General features: G+C 37.2%; 1 protein-coding gene across 1 annotated transcript in view; it reads left to right on the plus strand.

Moving 5' to 3' along the window:
• Nucleotides 1-17815, plus strand: part of LOC127842671 (transcription elongation regulator 1-like) — a 48789-nt gene that overhangs the window by 12666 nt on the left and 18308 nt on the right. Inside the window, exons 3-12 of the mRNA XM_052372301.1 lie at nucleotides 5159-5326; nucleotides 5745-5913; nucleotides 6628-6872; nucleotides 8155-8424; nucleotides 9655-9880; nucleotides 11434-11488; nucleotides 11869-12022; nucleotides 13501-13590; nucleotides 14110-14228; nucleotides 15121-15271. Coding sequence (XP_052228261.1) covers nucleotides 5159-5326; nucleotides 5745-5913; nucleotides 6628-6872; nucleotides 8155-8424; nucleotides 9655-9880; nucleotides 11434-11488; nucleotides 11869-12022; nucleotides 13501-13590; nucleotides 14110-14228; nucleotides 15121-15271 — 1647 coding nt within the window. The remainder of the gene's footprint in view (nucleotides 1-5158; nucleotides 5327-5744; nucleotides 5914-6627; nucleotides 6873-8154; nucleotides 8425-9654; nucleotides 9881-11433; nucleotides 11489-11868; nucleotides 12023-13500; nucleotides 13591-14109; nucleotides 14229-15120; nucleotides 15272-17815) is intronic.

Consider the following 17815-nt stretch of genomic DNA (forward strand, 5'->3'; position numbering starts at 1 on the left):
CTTTAGCCTACTGAGCTATTCCGCCGAGTACACATTCGTGACGTATTTTATACCTTATATAAGCAATCTTCGTAGATTCACAAAATTTAACGACAAAAACAGAACTCTCCAAATTATTCAATCGTTTCGCGTTGCAACGCTTTATAATTTTTAGGTTTTAAAATCGTCAAAAGATGCATATAATGGCTATATTAGAGCATGGTTAATGTTCAGTATTACTGTTTCCTCACAAATATCATAACTAAAACGAAAACTTACGAATCTGAAACAACTTTTTTCAATTTTGTCAATTTACCAAAGCGTGAAAAGATCCCTTTAACCGTTGCGTTATAAATTCAACGATAATTTGTTTACACACTTTACGAGTCGAATAAATGTTTTGACGGAATTATGCATGAAATTCACGTTGTCCACGAGGATCACGGCCGGTTGCCATCATCAGTCTTCTAACTATCGATTATCGGACGAAACATTTACAAGTGTGCGTAATTAATTCAACGAAAATTTGTTAAAGCGCATTACGTGTCGAATAAAGGTCAGAAAAACGAGGTGAATCAGTTCTATAAATGGACATGTTGAAATATACATGTACTGGAATTAAATAAATTGTTATCACATAATTGTAACCGCTATAATAATTAATTGTTTACCACTTGCAATTAATTTCTCGTATTAATTATGAGTCATAGGTAACACTTGTTTACAGTAAAAAGGTGTGATGATGATGCCCGAAACCGTCTTTAATGTTCTGTACTGTAATAATTACCGGTTTTATATTACTCAAATGGTACAACTACTTGCTAATCAAGCTGCGATAAACTCTTACTTCATGCCCGACGTCAATCAAAAATAATGGTCGATAGTTAACCCCGCCCTCATAAGCATTCGCGTAACCGATTGGACGATGAACTTCACAGTTTGACGACTGGAAAATTACCAGATACATCCTTGTCAGCATTTAAATGACCGTGTAATGTGGCTAGAATAATCGATATGCGCGTCATGCTATTCTCTTATCAGTGGATTATCCATTACCCCATGTGGTGTTTATGGCGATTACTTGTGACTGTAGGTACCAAGTGCTCTTTTAAAACAGGGAATATTGATACACTGATAGGGAAACCTTGATTTTTTTGGACAATCTCCACTTTCTTTTACTGAAGAATACACTGATCGGAAAATTTCAAGCGCCCTGGGGACTCTGATTTCGAAATTCAAGCGCCCCGGCAAGGGGCGCTTAAATGGCCTGGGGAAGACCCTGCACTATACTATACCCCCCCCCCTCACCCCCCCCCCCCCCCCTCACCCCAAATTGTTTGTTTTTGAAACGGTTAAAAAACACAAATATTTATTTTTATTATTTAATGTTTGAAATACCGTCCAACCATCGCACCCAAGAATACCTCCTCCTCCCCCCCCCCCCCCCCCCCCCCCCCCCTTCAAGAAGAGGGGGTATATTGCTTTGCACATGTCGGTCGGTCGGTCCGTCCACCAGGTGGTTTCCGGATGATAACTCAAGAACACTTGGGGCTAGGATCATGAAACTTCATAGGTACATTGATCATGACTCGCAGATGCCCCCTATTGATTTTGAGGTCACTAGGTCAAAGGCCAAGGTCACGGTGACCCGAAATAGTAAAATGGTTTCCGGATGATAACTCAAGAACGCTTATGCCTAGGATCATGAAACTTGATTGGTAGATTAATCATGACTCACAGATGACCCCTATCAGGGTTTTTTTTTACTAAGAAAGTGACACCGATATTCGGCGTCTTCCCCTACCAGAATTTTTCACCTTAAAATACAATTTCCCCACCAAAAATATCATTTTTCACCAAAATATAATATTTTCTCTCAAAGAAATGTTTATTTTTCCTTGGGGCATTCGACAATTATCCAATTTGCACCATGTACAACGAATTCGCGCTCTCTCTCTCCAGACGAACACACAACATCTGGGAATCCCAGTTATTCTAAATATAGCTCTTAAATAACGTCATGTAAACTGGGCAACTAATCGTAATTATCATGTGACTATTTTACTGGATACCGGTCTTGCGCGAGAAGGGTGTTTCGTCAATTAATTACCGGAAACCAGTCGAATTTTCATCCGGGCTATGTGCAAGCCGAGGTATAAACGTGAAAACAGAAAAAAATGTCTCACAATTAGCGTTCTTACACAAACACAATAAAACATTCGAACTCAAAAGATACTGAACGCATCGAGGCATTTTTTAAGTAAGAATCATCGAAAACCGTTATAACCCAGCAGGATTCTGAGGTAATCAACATCGAACATTGTGAAAGTGAAAGTAGACAATCGGCAGCTGCCGCTCCTTTCCCTTCCAATACTGTAGCAAATCAAGATCGTCAACCCATTCATCATGAAATTGAAATCACAAAATTGACATCGTCCCCCGGCCCCAGTACAAAAATATAGTTGAAAACATTTCCCATTATTAGATCTACACCTGCAACTTTATTAAGGACTTTGACTTTAATACCTGTTAAATGTGTTTAAGAACAAAAAGGACAGAGACAAGTCTCTTTTGATGAGTTATAGACATTGAAATGAACAGTTTTTATTTTTTCCCTTAATATCTCTCTTTCGCACTCTTTTTTTCCCCTTTCACCCAGCGTCCAGCGTCTTCCCCTTTCTCTAAAAAAAACCCCTGCCTATAGATTTTCAGGTCACTAGGTCAAAGGTCAAGGTCCCGGTGACCCGAAATAGTAAAATGGTTTCTGGTTGATAACTCAAGAACACTTATGCCTAGGATCATGAAACTTGATAGGTAGATTGATCATGACTCGCAGTTGACCCCTATTGATTTTCAGGTCACTAGGTCAAAGGTCAAGGTCACGGTGACCCAAAATAGTAAAATGGTTTTCGGATGATAACTCAAGAACGCTTATACCTAGCTAGGATAAAAAACTTGATAGGTAGATTGATCATGACTTGCAGATGATTCCTAGAGATTTTCAGGTCACTAGGTCAAAGGTCAAGGTCTCGGTGACCCGAAATAGTAAAATGGTTTTCGGATGATAACTCAAGAACGCTTATGCCTAGGATCATGAAACTTCATAGGTACATTGATCATGACTCGCAGATGACCCCTAATGATTTTCAGGTCAAAGGTCAAGGTCATGGTGACCGGAAATATTAAAATGGTTTCCGGATGATAACTCAAGAACGCTTATGCCAAGGATGATAAAACTTCATAGGTACATTGATCATGACTGGCAGATGACCCTATTGATTTTCAGGTCACTAGGTCAAAGGTCAAGGTCACAGTGACAAAAAACATATTCACACAATGGCTGTCACTACAACTGAGAGCCCATATGGGGGGCATGCATGTTTTACAAACAGCCCTTGTTTTTTTTTCTTTTTAAGATCATCTCACAAATGACCACCACAATCATCGCACAAATGACCACCACACTCTCACACTATACTATACCCCCCCCCACCCCACCCAAATTTTTTTTTGAAACGGTTAAAAAACTAAAATATTTATTTTTATTATTTTATGTTTGAAATACCGTCCAAACCATTGCACCCAAGAATACCCCCTCCCCTCCCCCCCCCCCCCCCCCCTAATTTTTTTTATTTTTTTTTTATTTTATTTTTTTAAGATCATCTCACAAATGACCACCACACCCTCACACTATACTATACCCCCCCCCCCCACCCCACCCCCTAATTTTTTATTTTTTTGAAACTGTTAAAAAACACAAATATTTATTTTTATTATTTTATGTTTGAAATACCGTCCAACCATCGCACCCAAGAATACCACCCCCTCCCCCCCCCCCCCCCCCCCTTAAATTTTTTTTTTTTAAGATCATCTCACAAATGACCACCACACCTTCACACTATACCCCCACCCCCACCCCACCGCCCCAAATTTTTTTTTTTTTGAAACGGTTAAAAACACAAATATTTATTTTTATTATTTTATGTTTGAAATGCCGTCCAACCATCGCACCCAAGAATCCCCCCCCCCCCCCCCCCCTCCCCGCATTTTTGGAAGATAATGTAATAAATGTCCACGTCCCCACACGATACACCCCTCTTCACTCCACCCCTCCCTCCTTTGTGATTGAAAATGAGAGTCCCTTCACCTTTAAAAAGAAAATAGATGAGCGGTCTGCACCCCCAAGGCGGTGCTCTTGTTGAAACAAGTGATGTCATTGCCTGTCGCTTCCCAATCATCCAAATGAAATCGGTCTTTTAAAATGTATTTGAAACAGCTTCACTGTTTCCTCACAAATATCATAAGTACAACGAAAATTTGCGAATCTGAAACAATTGTTTTTATATAAATTTTGTCAATTCGCCAAAACGTGCAAAGGTCCCTTTTAATGTCTGTTTGGTTTGTCATTTGGTTATGTACACAATTCGTATAGTAAAAATAAGTGGATAATTTTCCTTTCCTCAGACTTCACCTCAATCACACCCCTTTCTCATAAATCGTATGTGAATTATTAATAAACAGTTAATTTTTACAGCAGCATTTTTGCAGCAGTATTAAAAAGGGTTACTTTGTTTCTGTATGTAATTTACTTTTTAATTGAAGTTAAAGTGATATTATGGGCAACAATTTTTAGGTGTCTATCGCAACCAATGTTTATTTTTGGTGTTTTCACTTCATGTACACTTATATTTGTTAATGCAGCATCAACATACTAAAACAATATCACGGAAAGTGAAAAATAATGCATTTCAATATCAACCGTACTTTCATTTGACAACTGATCATGCATGTACGATGTGAGCCTAAATTTAGTTTTAGTGCAGATTCGTTCATACGACACAAAGACACAATTTTCTTTTACGGATCATTTCGGCAAGGGATGGGTGAGTCACATAAAAATATTGAATTTAAAATATATTTTTATAAACAACTGGTAGCAAGATGAGTTGCAGATAATTGGTCAGTAACCACATTTTAACTAACTCTTTTGACCTGTTAATTCTTTTCAGCTCAATTCAAAAGTGCAAATGCCCATAATATCACTTTAAAACAATATGGTTTATTAACAATCAATATTCATGCATTAGACACATTTTCCAACTCATCTTTTTGACAATTACTCTGGAAATACATAATTAATATGCTTTACCAGGTATATATAAAGTACTGATTATTTCAGGATCCATACCCTAGGCCGCCTGGCACAGGCATGCCCCCTACCATCCCTCCACCAAACTTCAGTGTACCACCACCCGGCTTTATGCCCCCTCCCATGGGCGGAGGTCTGCCTAACAATGACCCAGGACTTCAAGAAATCTGGGTGGAGACAAAAACAGCGGAAGGAAAAGTATTGACTTTAAAGATTCTCTTGTGTTTGTTTTGTTTTCTAAATCTGCTCACCAAAATTTATGTATGAGTAGGTTAACTGACTAAAGTGATGTTACCAAATTACTGTTGAAAATGGCAACAGAATCAGTACACATAATGATAACAATTAAACATTTTATTACGTCTTTAATTTATCATCTGCTGTTACCATCAGCACTTCCGTTAGTGGACATCAGGGCGTAAATTACGCACAAAAAAAGCAGTAATACATTAATTTTACAAATGATGTGCCTAGGACATCCAATAACTTCATATACGCTGATTTTTAATACACAGCACCTACATGTAGAAATGTTAACAGTAAATTCGGCCATTTACTTAGTTATTCCCAGTACAAATGAGTTCATTCAATAATGATGCTCCCTATTTCCACACAGACCTACTTCTACAATGCCAAGACGAGGGAGTCAGCATGGACAAAGCCAGACAATGTAAAGATCATAACACAGGCTGAGGTTGAGCAGATGGCAGTTCAGTCGGCGCAAGTGAATGCCATGGCCTCGGGCACTGGCTTCAATTCCATGGGACAGACAACACCTCTACAAGGTATGCTTAACTTCACAGAGTGTGGCTATATTTTCAGACATCCATATTCAACGACTCCAATTATTCAGACAGTATATTTTACAGCACCATTTTACCAGATTTCTGCCCTGTTTTCGCTTATCAACTTTGATCATGGAGTTTTCAACCGGATTAAGGTCATAAAACCTGGCATAAAAATGCCCTGAGAGCAATGGACCATTACAATTGCGTTATTATGTAGATTACCATGTATACAGGTAAAAAAACAATGGTTTCACCCAATAACATTTGAAATAAAAAGAAATATTGTATTAAGGATGCATTATCGTTGTTTTTTTAAAACCTATGTACCATTTCATATGAGAGATTGCAAATAAGTGAAGTTGTGTTGTTATTTAAGTAGAGAAAGGAGAGTACAACACAATAAAAATTATTGCACATGTATTAATTGGTTTTATTTCAATATAATAATTTACAAACAAACATAACTTATAAAATTATGTCTCTAAAATTTCGGACACTCGTATTTTAAAAATATTTTTCGTTTCTAAATTTTTTGGTCACGAAAAAACAACAACTTTTTTAAAGAGTCGAATTGTTACTCTAGTCAAAGTAAATGTTCTTGTTGAATTACTGTGGAGCCCATTATGTTATTTCTTCACTTTAGATTTGTTATTACTTGTAATTTATCACATTTGCACTATTATATCCCTGGTCCCATATGCCTGTTACCAGCTCACCCCACACCACACTCAGATATGCAGCAGCCAGGAGTGCCAGGTATGCAGCCCAGTGTACCGGGCACCCAGCCTCCCTTCATACCGCCGGCCAGCTTCCCGGGCATGCCCACAGGCTTCGCCCCCAACATGGTACCCCCGGGCATGGGTGGCTACCCTGGGGCCATGCCCACGGGTCCGCTGGGTGGGGCTACCTCACAGGCAGACAATTCTGTTGTGGCCCATAAACTTCCATCTAGTCAGGTAGGATACTGGGCTTCACGATATTTGCTGGAAAAAGGGAAATTGGATTGATTAAGATTTCTTTGATAAATTTGTGGAAAACATAAGTGCGTTTATTCAATGCCTAATAATGCTTATGTTAATGTTTTAGTAAGCCAGGCTTGGGGAAGTTTAATTCCACATTTGAATAATCAAATACAAATAGTTTTTACCATTTTGTGATAACAATTGTAAGAAGAAAACAGTTTTTGATCAGGGATTTTCTTTAAAAAAAGTATGGATACCGGAAGTAACACACAGAATATTGCACTAAATTTGTGTGTCTATGTTCCTTATATGCTGATCTTGTTTGGGTCTGCACAATTATTTAAATAAATATCTTTAGTTTTGTAAACTTGATTTCGTGGCAACGCCATGCAGAGCTCCAGATAAGGCTTTGGGTCAATTAGTTTTCACTACAAGATTTTTTTCACAATTAGTTTTTTTCCAAAATTCATCATTTTCAATTAGTTTTTTTTTTGTTCCAATGAACAATATATGATAACAAACTAAACTCTCAACTTAATTGACCTTAGCATGAGCTACTGTGTGCATACCGGTCCCTTTCTGGATTTTAAAGCCCTCTTTCGCCCAGACAGACGCCACATTGTGTTTAATACAAGAATAACATTTCATCTGAATATCGGCATCTGAGCCTTCAATTTGTAACCAGGGAAAGTAAGTTTTCCATGCCGAGATCTGTTTTTGCGTGATACCGCAATGTTTGGGTTTGGAGATCTTCGATTCCACCTCATAAACTGCTTTTGACACTATATAAGATAATAGACTGCCAACAATAGACTTTGTTCTTGCCGCGAAATTAAACCAAGTATACTTGGCCCTGTCGCAGAATGAAGTTTCTTTTGAACTCGTCCATGTTTTTCAGCCGCCATGTTTAATTTTGTAAAAAGAAGAGCAGAAATGAAAATGCGAATGTTATTAGTAACAATCAACTAATTCACGGAACCGGTATTGGAAATCTTGTTATCATTTATCTTTCGCTGCGCAGAACTCGGAACAATTCCTTACGATCAAACGGCCGGTCATAATTCGTATCCGTCTGTTTTGATACGAAGGATTTTGATTTTCTTTTCGTTTTTCTTTAAGAGCATATCGTAATAACGATAAAACGATGCTTATCTGGAGCTCTGGCCATGTTTCTTGTTTTGTCTACATTAGGTGTATGAATTATTGTATTGTCTTGTGTATTTTAAAATAATATTATTTTCTGTATTTTTTATGCAAATGCCTGTTTTTCTCACAGCTGCCACCAAAGCCCCCAGAGGTTGCTGAATGGACGGAGCACAAGAACACAGACGGTAGGTCCTACTACTACAACTCCAAATCCATGGAGTCCACCTGGGAGAAACCGAAAGCCCTGGTCGACTGGGAGGCCAAGATAACTGCCTTACAGACCCCTGTTGTCAGTGAGCCGGAACCTGTGAAGGTTAACGGGGCGGTTGCCATGGAAACCAATAGCAGCTCTGAGGCTGCCCAGAGCAAGTCAGACAGTGAGGATGAGGATGATGAGCAGGTGGGATCTTAAAATCGAGCCTTGATGTGGGAAAATGGTGTTTAATGCATGTGCATTAAGTGTAATCCCATATTAGCCTGTGCTCTAATTGGGGATGACCATTTTCGCCTAAACTGGATTTTCTTTAAGAAGAGACTGCTTAAATACAATAAAAGCGGGAAGTGTTGTCCGTAATTAGCCTTCCTAGACTGAACAGGTTATTTGGGAACAAACCTTAACGCATATGCATTAAACTCCATTTTCCCTGAGAAAGGCTCAATAAGTTTTTATGCCCCCGGATCGAAAGATCGGGGGTATATTGTTTTTGGCCTGTCTGTCATTGTATGTGTCCGTGTGTGTTTGTGTGTCCCAGAACTTTAACCAAAACTTTAACCTTCTTCATAAATTTTGCAATATTGAACGTAGCAACTTGACATTTGGCATGCATGTGTATCTCATGGAGCTGCACATTTTGAGTGGTGAAAGGTCAAGGTCATCCTTCAAGGTCAAAGGTAAAATTTTTTTATTTCAAAACGGCGCATTAGGGGGCAATGTGTTTCTGACAAACACATCTCTTGTTAATTGTGTGATGAATTATGTAGAAAAAAAATTTGTATTGTCCCCTACAGGTGAAACCGTGTCAGTCTGTCTGTCTGTCAGTCTGTCACACTTTTCTGGATCCTGCGATAACTTAAAAAGTTCTTCATATTTTTTCATGAAACTTGAAACATGGACAGATGGCAATGTGGACATTATGCATGTCAATTCATTTTGTTCCTACGTCAAAAATTGTGGTTGCTATGGCAACAAATGTAAAATGAAATAAAAATACTGACAATGGTGGAGTTTCACCGGTAGGGGACCATATGGCTTGGCAATCTCTTGTTAAATATAAATATTTTCAAAGTAAGAATTTAAGTATAGGTATTAGTTAATTATGTTTTCTTATACTCCATTTATTGTTGTATGGGCGAAAGATGCAGTCACTTTATGCATGCCGGTGTTAAAGAATCATTCAGATGCTCATATAATGTAAACTTAAGTTATTTATGTATGTTCATTCCGAAAATCAGATTCAGAGCCAAAAATTCAATTATTTGCATTTTGTAATCCAAACCAAAGTTACTATTTTCTGTCCAAAAAGAGGTGTACCAACAGGTGGTAAGGATTTATTTTGTCGCTTTAAAATGTAATAATTCAGTCATTCACTAAAGTTATACAAACCTAAAGTAACCATATTCTGTTCATTAGGAGGAGGAGAAAGAGGAGAAAACCGAGCAAGAGAAAGCCCAGGAGAAGTCCCGACCAGTATCTAGCACACCCGTGTCAGGCACACCATGGTGTGTAGTGTGGACGGGTGATGGGCGGGTGTTCTTCTATAACCCCAGCACCCGCACCTCGCTGTGGGAGAGGCCTGACGATCTCATGGGCAGGGCTGATGTGGACAAGCTCACAGAGAGGCCCCCAGGCGAGAAAGGTGGGTGGATAGTGTTGGAGTAAACCCTGAAGATCTATGTCCAGATTATAAGAGTTTCTCTAGTAACTTATTTTTTCCTTGCCTATGTATTTTATTTACATACGATATTATGTAATTATATAGTGTTTTATCCAGGCCTAAGCAGCTCGGCAACACTCTGATAGTTTTTTGGTTTGCATCCGTGCATTTTCCAGCACCAATTAGTGCTTTGTGCCCCTTTTTAGCTCGACTATTATATATGAAATATATATAGTGGAGCTATCCTACTCACGTCGGCGTTTCCGTTCCGTTCAGTTAGCGTTAGTGTGCAAATGTTTAAGTTTTCGTACTACCCCAATTATTTTCATTTTCCCCTTACATATTGCTTTCATATTTTGCTTACTTGTTTACCAACATGACCCCAACCTATAAACAAGAGCAGACAACTCTATCAAGCATTTTTTCATAATAATGGCCCCTTTACCACTTAGAATATGCAGCAAATGTTAAAGTTTGCGTACTACCCCGAATATTTCCTATGTCCTTTGACATATTGCTTTTATATTTTGCATACTTGTTTACCAACATGACCCCAACCTATAAACAAGAGCAGACCACTGTATCAAGCATTTTTACAGATTTATAGCCCCTTTTATACTTAGAATATGCATATTGTTGATAAATCTATGTATAGATTTATCAACAATATGCATATTCTAAGTACTTTGACAAAACAACACTTACCTGAATACCACAATGGATTCTGCCCAAACAATACCCCACGCCCCAGAATCCCTGCCCCCCCCCCCCCCCCCCCCCAAAAAAAATATTTTATTTTTTTCCTTTTTAACCAGGTTTTTAACCAGGTTTTCCGAAGGAAAAAACTGGTTATTAGATTGGCGAATGCGGGCGGGCTGGCTGGCTGGCTGGCGGGCGGGCGGAACAAGCTTGTCCGGGCCATAACTATGTCGTTCATTGTCAGATTTTAAAATCATTTGGCACATTTGTTCACCATCATTGGACGGTGTGTCGCGCGAAATAATTACGTCGATATCTCCAAGGTCAAGGTCACACTTTGAGTTCAAAGGTCAAAAATGGCCATAAATGAGCTTGTCCTGGCCATAACTATGTCATTCATTGTGAGATTTTAAAATCATTTGGCACATTTGTTCACCATCATGGGACGGTGTGTCGCACGAAAGAATCACGTCAATATCTCCAATGTCAAGGTCGCCACGACTAAAAATATAATTTTTTTTAAAACAAACTTACAAAGGGGGTTAATTTTGTTTGTTCATTTCAAAAGTTCAGTTTGAGTTTTCTCCCTTTATCAGATTTTTTTTTCACAATGAAAACCTGGTTTTGTGACAATTTTGTCCCTTGTTTTATTTTTGAAAAATCTTCTAAATAAATTATTGAATATGAACAATTTCTTCATGATGGCTTGCGTTATACTGACAAGCACTCGAATAGTCGAGCGCACTGTCCTCTGACAGCTCTTGTTTACTGTCATAGTTGTTTGTTGAATACATATCCAGCTGCAGTTGTTGATATTTACTTTGTTCTGTTACCAGCCCCTGTTACTGAAACAGCCAAGGAGGATGGTGAACCAGCTGCCAAGAAGAAAAAGTAAGTGCTTTTGCAAACAGTTTAAATGTAATAAATATTAAGTGTTGAAGGGAAATTCCAACCAAACAACTGGAATTTTATCCTTTTTTCTTGCTTAATTATTGGAGAGAAAAGAAGACCCATAGTTTGTTTACTTGTGGTGTTGGACTAGCAGATTCTTTTTAGTTCTATTTTAAACATTTTTTTTATCTACTTGACCCTTTAAAAAAGAACATTTAATTTAAATGTCAACATTTTCATCTAAATACGAATAAACATTGTAAGGAATTAACCAGACTTGAAAGATTTTTTAATTAAAAGAAAAGAGCTTTGCCAATGAACTTTAATGAATGTATGAGCCGTGACTAATTTTGCCCCCACTGGCTGCCCACTGTTTGCAGGCCCAATGAGGAGAAGGAGGAGGAGAAGAAGTCTCAGATAGACAACAGCAAGGAGGCGGCCATAGAGGCGGAGGTGCAGGCAGCCAGACAGAGGGCCGTAGTGCCACTGGAAATACGCATGAAGCAGTTCAGGGACATGCTGGCTGAGAAAGCCGTGAGTATTTGGGAGTTTGGAGCTATTCATTAAAGCTGATTGCACCAAAAAACCCAGTGCTTTCCACAGGCCATTTAACGGTCCCTGACCGGGGCGCTTGAATTTCGAAATCCGAGTCCGCGGGGCGCCTGAAAATCATCAGTTCAGTGTATATTTTTCAGTTACTGCAACTAGGCATGATTAAGATCAAAGTGATATCGACTTCGCCGAAAATTGTGAGAGCCGATTTACGATCCTTTGTCAATTACGTCATGTATCTCTTTACCCAACTAAAGCCGGCCTAAAGGAGGAGCGTCGCTGTATAGGAAAATCAATATTGGCCAATGAGAGCGCACGCTTTGTATGAGCGAAGGCACTCGTAGGCAGGCTCTACCTGCAGTTAAATCATGCAGACGACTCGTGGCGTACATGTAACTGCCACAGAAATCTTGGCCAGTTTCTTTGAAGACTGATGATGGCAACCGGCAGTAATCCTTGTGGAAGTTGTTTATTTCATGCATAATATTGTCAAAACATTTACTCGACTTGTTAAGCGTTTTAACAAATTATCGTTGAATTCATTACGCAACAGTTAATGTTTAGTTGAAATCTCAAATGAGCATAATTAAATGTGTAATTTGAAACCCACTCCGGATTGTTAATGTTAACTGGACGTTAACATATTCTTGCTTCAATTAACAGTGATTATTTCGTGTTGACCGGCGCCAAAAGTATGCAGCATGTACAACGTCGCGTCATTTGCATGGAAAGCGTGCGTGTATTGAGTGTTGTATAAACAAGCACACATCACCTCAGGGGATTTACGCATGTTCAGTGGCAATATTTCTTCAAATCTATAAATAGTCACCTACGCCGAAAATTATTTGATACTTTTGAAAAATAGCAACGTTTGTGTTACAGAAATTATTGAGAACTTTTATCGTCAATATTTACCAGAACGTGCTTTAAAAATGGAATAAACAGGATTATCAGGTGATGAATAGAAACTTGAAAAGAAGTAAGTATGCAGTAATAGAGTCGGGTTGATACGATCAATGTATTGAGGTATTGTTCGAGTCGGGATTTTATTATCTATGCAGGAAAGTTTTAAAACAATTAATAAATATATCTTTATAAATGGCTATAGCTGGGGGTTTTTTTTGAAGAGACATAGCGCACCAAATGACGTCTTTTGACACTGTTTTTCTTCGAGTTAAAATGCAGCACTTTACAATTTACACGATAATTAAAAAAAAACTCGCCCCTGTCAGCTCCGGGGCGCCTGAAAAAAATTCTGTGGAAAGCACTGAAAACCTTAAGCCTATTACGGGTTTCATTAAGACCTGGGGCTGGTAAATAAGCCTGCTTATTTTGCTGAACTATTTAAAAAAAACTGCAAATAGAGTAGAATTTTGGGAATTTCACATCTCTGATTATGTTGTGCAGATACACATAAATTCATTCTGCACCATGTTCAGTGCACACTTGACTCATTTTAGGTGTCAGCATTTTCCACATGGGAGAAGGAACTACACAAGATTGTATTTGACCCGCGATATCTGTTGCTGACATCCAAAGAAAGGAAGCAGGTATTTCATTTTAAGGCTTCTCATTGCTTGAGTTTTTAGTTAAAAATTCACAATCTCCATACTTCAAAAGGAAAGAATTTATTGTCCTCACTGAACGTCAGTATGTTGGCACTTTGGGTTTTTGGTCTTTAACTCAACCAGTTTATATCTGTTACTCAACCAGTTTTTTATCTCATGGTCACCAAACTTTCTTTTTGTGAATGGCAGGGTATTGTTTTGTATAAACCTTTTCTAAGGATAAGCTTCCAAGCCTTTTGTAACTGGCCTTATTCCATCATTTATCATCGTGTTTCATAAATAACTAATGAGGAGACGACACTTTCCCCTCATGTGGAATTTTTTTGATAAAGTCTCTTCTCCTTCAGTCTAGGCGGAGAGTGCAGACTGCACTGGCTATTCTGGGATGACACTTTATGGACAAGCATTAAGCCCAGTGTTCCCTGTACAAGGCTCATATAATTCCTTTGTTGGCAAAAAATCTAACAACTCCATACTCCATGTGACTGTGTTTGTGTACAGGTGTTTGAGCAGTACGTGAAAGAGCGTGCCGAGGAGGAGAAGCAGGAGAAACACCGGAGACTGAGGGAGAAGAGGAACGCCTTCAAACAGCTGCTGGAGGAGGCCAAACTACATGGAAAGTGAGTGCAGCAGGCAAACAAGGGCACGTTTGAACCAAACAAGTCTTAGGCTTAAGTCTAAGAATAAAGAATATTCTTTAAATTGGAATAATTTAGAATTACTTTTAATTTTGAGTCAAATTTGGCATTAGCCACCTCTATTTTCTTCATTTGCATGTGGAATATCTATATAGTCAGTGGTGGTAACCTGTATATATTGATATATATAAATATATATATATATATATATATTAATATATTTTTCTAGTTTCTAAGTCAATTCTTTATTCTTAAGTCTGCTGAATAGCCCTAGAGCGGGGTGGGGATATTCTTTACATTAAAAGCAACCATCCAAACAGCAGTTTGACCAAACAAGCACCTATGCTTGTAATATTGCTTGAAATCAAGAAAATGTTACCAGCCAGCTTGCATAAAACTGAAACTCGGATAAAGCCAGATTCAAAGATAACCAGATCAAGGCTTGTGTTCAGTGTTCATGAAGCTGTGCACTCTGTAAAAAGTTTGTCCTTCTGATCCCTGGTTGATGGAACAACTAGGGTTTATACCACTGGGTGAATTTGCCTATTTACTTTGTAATTACAAAATATATTGACTCGGGCCTGATAAATATTTCAAATATGTATACTAGTAGTGGTTTCTGTATTATATGGCTACCAAAAAAACACTCCATCTCAAAAACTATTCCCAGGTTGTTGTTTATATATTTTGACAGCAAAACCAATTGTTAAACAAACAGAAAGGCATGTCATAATCATAATATTGTCTTAATTTTTGGTCTTTTTTCATGTTTAATGTTTTTATATACAAGAAATATCTGATTTTAGTAGGCCTTTGTGAACAAATGTTTAAATTTGTTGAAATCTAAATAACCCAGCAATTTTTTTGTTTGCAGGTCTTCATTCAGCGACTTTGCGAGCAAGTTCGGGAAAGAGGAGCGTTTTAAGGCGATCGAGAAGATGCGGGAGCGCGAGTCGATCTTCAGCGACTTTGTGTCAGACGTACGGAAGAAGGAGAAGGAAGAGAAATCACAGCAGAAAGAAAAGGTAGGGGCTGGAATCATACAGGTCGGTGAATGTTGCAGCTGTAACAGATCCTGGGGCCCATCCTGTCAAACATCTTACGACAAGTTAAACTTACTCCTGGATTTTTATCAACTAGACATGTCTATTAGCTTAAGATCCATATATTGATTAACGTTTAATGAAATATACCATTAGAATGAATGTGATTAAAGAAGTTCAGTAATCTGAGATGTTTTTCATAGCAGATTTGCCTCTTTGAAAGTGGTGTGATTTAAATATGTCATACGATGTTTAATAAGATGGGTACCAGAAGCTCTTCTGTACACTTTATTTACAATCTAAAGTCTACCTATTGTCAGGATTTCACTTGTTCATTCTTTCTCACTTATGTGTATTATGGCAAGTATAAAATAGATCGTTTAAGCTTAAAAGTTGATTAATCTGAATTGCTGTAAAAGTAAACTTCTTTTTGCTAACAATGATAAAAACTATTCTCATCATAGTTTATTTGAATAAACTACTAAAATTCTGAAAGTGTACAAAGGGCTTCAAGGGTTAACATTTTTTTTATTTCAGCTTTAATTTATTATAAATGTATGTCTTTTGACCCTGAATACGGATAATATGTTTTGTTTCAGTCTGACCATTTAACGTTTTTCTTTCAGTTGGTTACAGAAGTGTTGTCTAATTGTTGATATGAATATGTTCTATGTCAAATAATTACACAAAAGTCTGGTGTATCAACATGTAAAATACTTAAACAGAAGAGTTTTTCCAGAAGCTATACATGTATAACAAATGTTACTCGTGTTTTGATTTCCTTACATCGGCCTATTAGATTTCATAAAATGAACTAAACTATTTGATGCAAATATATTTCCTGCTCTGATTTTTCATATATTAAATAAATCGTGTTTAAACAGCAATATTATAATTTTATATTGTTGCAGGGAATGACTTTCAGTAAATGGGTTTTAGTTCCGTTATAAATAAATATACACACTATTAATTCAATACTAGACATATTAGAATTTTGTTGTCTTCATTAAGTCAGTGGGTTTTTTTCTCACCATTTTGTGAATGGGGCAGGGTCCCTTTGGATTGGGAAAATTTGTGGCATTTTAACTAAAATAATGTATGAACGCATGATGATTAACGTATTGAAATCGTCAATAAATAGCACATTTTCAGGGCTCGAAATTTACACTCGCACACTCGCAAAATGCGAGTGAAAAATACTGATTGCGAGTTAAGTTTTAAGCCACTAGTATTTTTTTGCGAGTAAAGAAATTGTGGGAAAAAAAACAAGTAATATAAATGCACTGGGCGTCATGAACGCTAAACTGTAGGTCAATTTATAGAACGTCTGAATACCTGTATGTGGAGCGCGCACCTTGTATGTAGACTGGTATATTTATAGTACAGATATGCGGATAGTATTGGTACAAAGAACATGAAAAAGTCGACTATTCACATTTGTTTATTGAACTTGAAAAGACATGGCGTCAAAGCCAAACATAATTAGTTTTTAGCCTACAGACGGAAATAAAAATACAAAAGATTAAGCAAAGTTAACCGTTGATTTGTATTTTGGTGACATCGCACTCAACACACAATATCATAGCTGATTTTTTTCAATATTTGAAAACCCATTAAAAATAACCCAAACTGACACTTAAACTTTGTTTTCTGAGTGAACACGACACACTTATATTTGAAAACAATACCCTTATGGTCCAAGGAACTGATATCTTTGTATGATTGCAGAAATAAAATGCGTATGTTAAGTACTTTTAATTTTGTTTTAATAGTACTAAATTAATGTCCAAACTATTTTATGTTTCCTGCAAAATTTGCGAGACTGTTTTTGATTTTGCGAGTTGGTATTAAAGCCGCTCGCAATGTTTTGCAAGCATAAAAAAAGGTTAATTTCGAACCCTGATTTTGTATCTGTTTATTTATAAAAGTGCAAGGTATTTTACTATTTCATTACTCCATTTTGGTATTCACACATAAAGCACACTTAAATGTATAACAATATCTACAATAAGCTATTGGAACCAAAGTATCCTTGACAATGAAACATATCAGCATGTGGCAGCAGAAATTGGTTCCAGAAAATTCAGAGCCAGTATGAGCCTTGTAATTTCTAACAGTTTGGTTGTGTTTGTTGTTTTTTCAAAAAGTTAGAACTAATGCTTATTTACTGAAGGTCATTCAATCCTCATTTACTTCACAAATTGCATGTGTAACTTATTCCCTCTCAGTACAGTATTTCATTTGTGAAAGAAGTAATTTGCATTAAACTTGTTTATCTGCATTCATATGGTTGTAAAGTTTAAGTCACGTTCTAAAATTAAGGCATATTGATGATATTTTGTTTGAATAATATATAATATATATTTCTATATATTTAATAAGTATTATTTTGGAAATAAATTATTGTTTTGAATTACTCACAACCTGCGATATCAAAACATATATATTTCTAGAATATCTCTGTTTTGTGAAAAAGCTTTGATTTGTTTACAAGTTCATATTTATTTAATCTGTTTAATATCCTTA

The sequence above is a fragment of the Dreissena polymorpha genome, chromosome 8 (assembly GCF_020536995.1).
Source record: "Dreissena polymorpha isolate Duluth1 chromosome 8, UMN_Dpol_1.0, whole genome shotgun sequence".
NCBI classification, from domain to species: Eukaryota; Metazoa; Mollusca; class Bivalvia; order Myida; family Dreissenidae; genus Dreissena; species Dreissena polymorpha.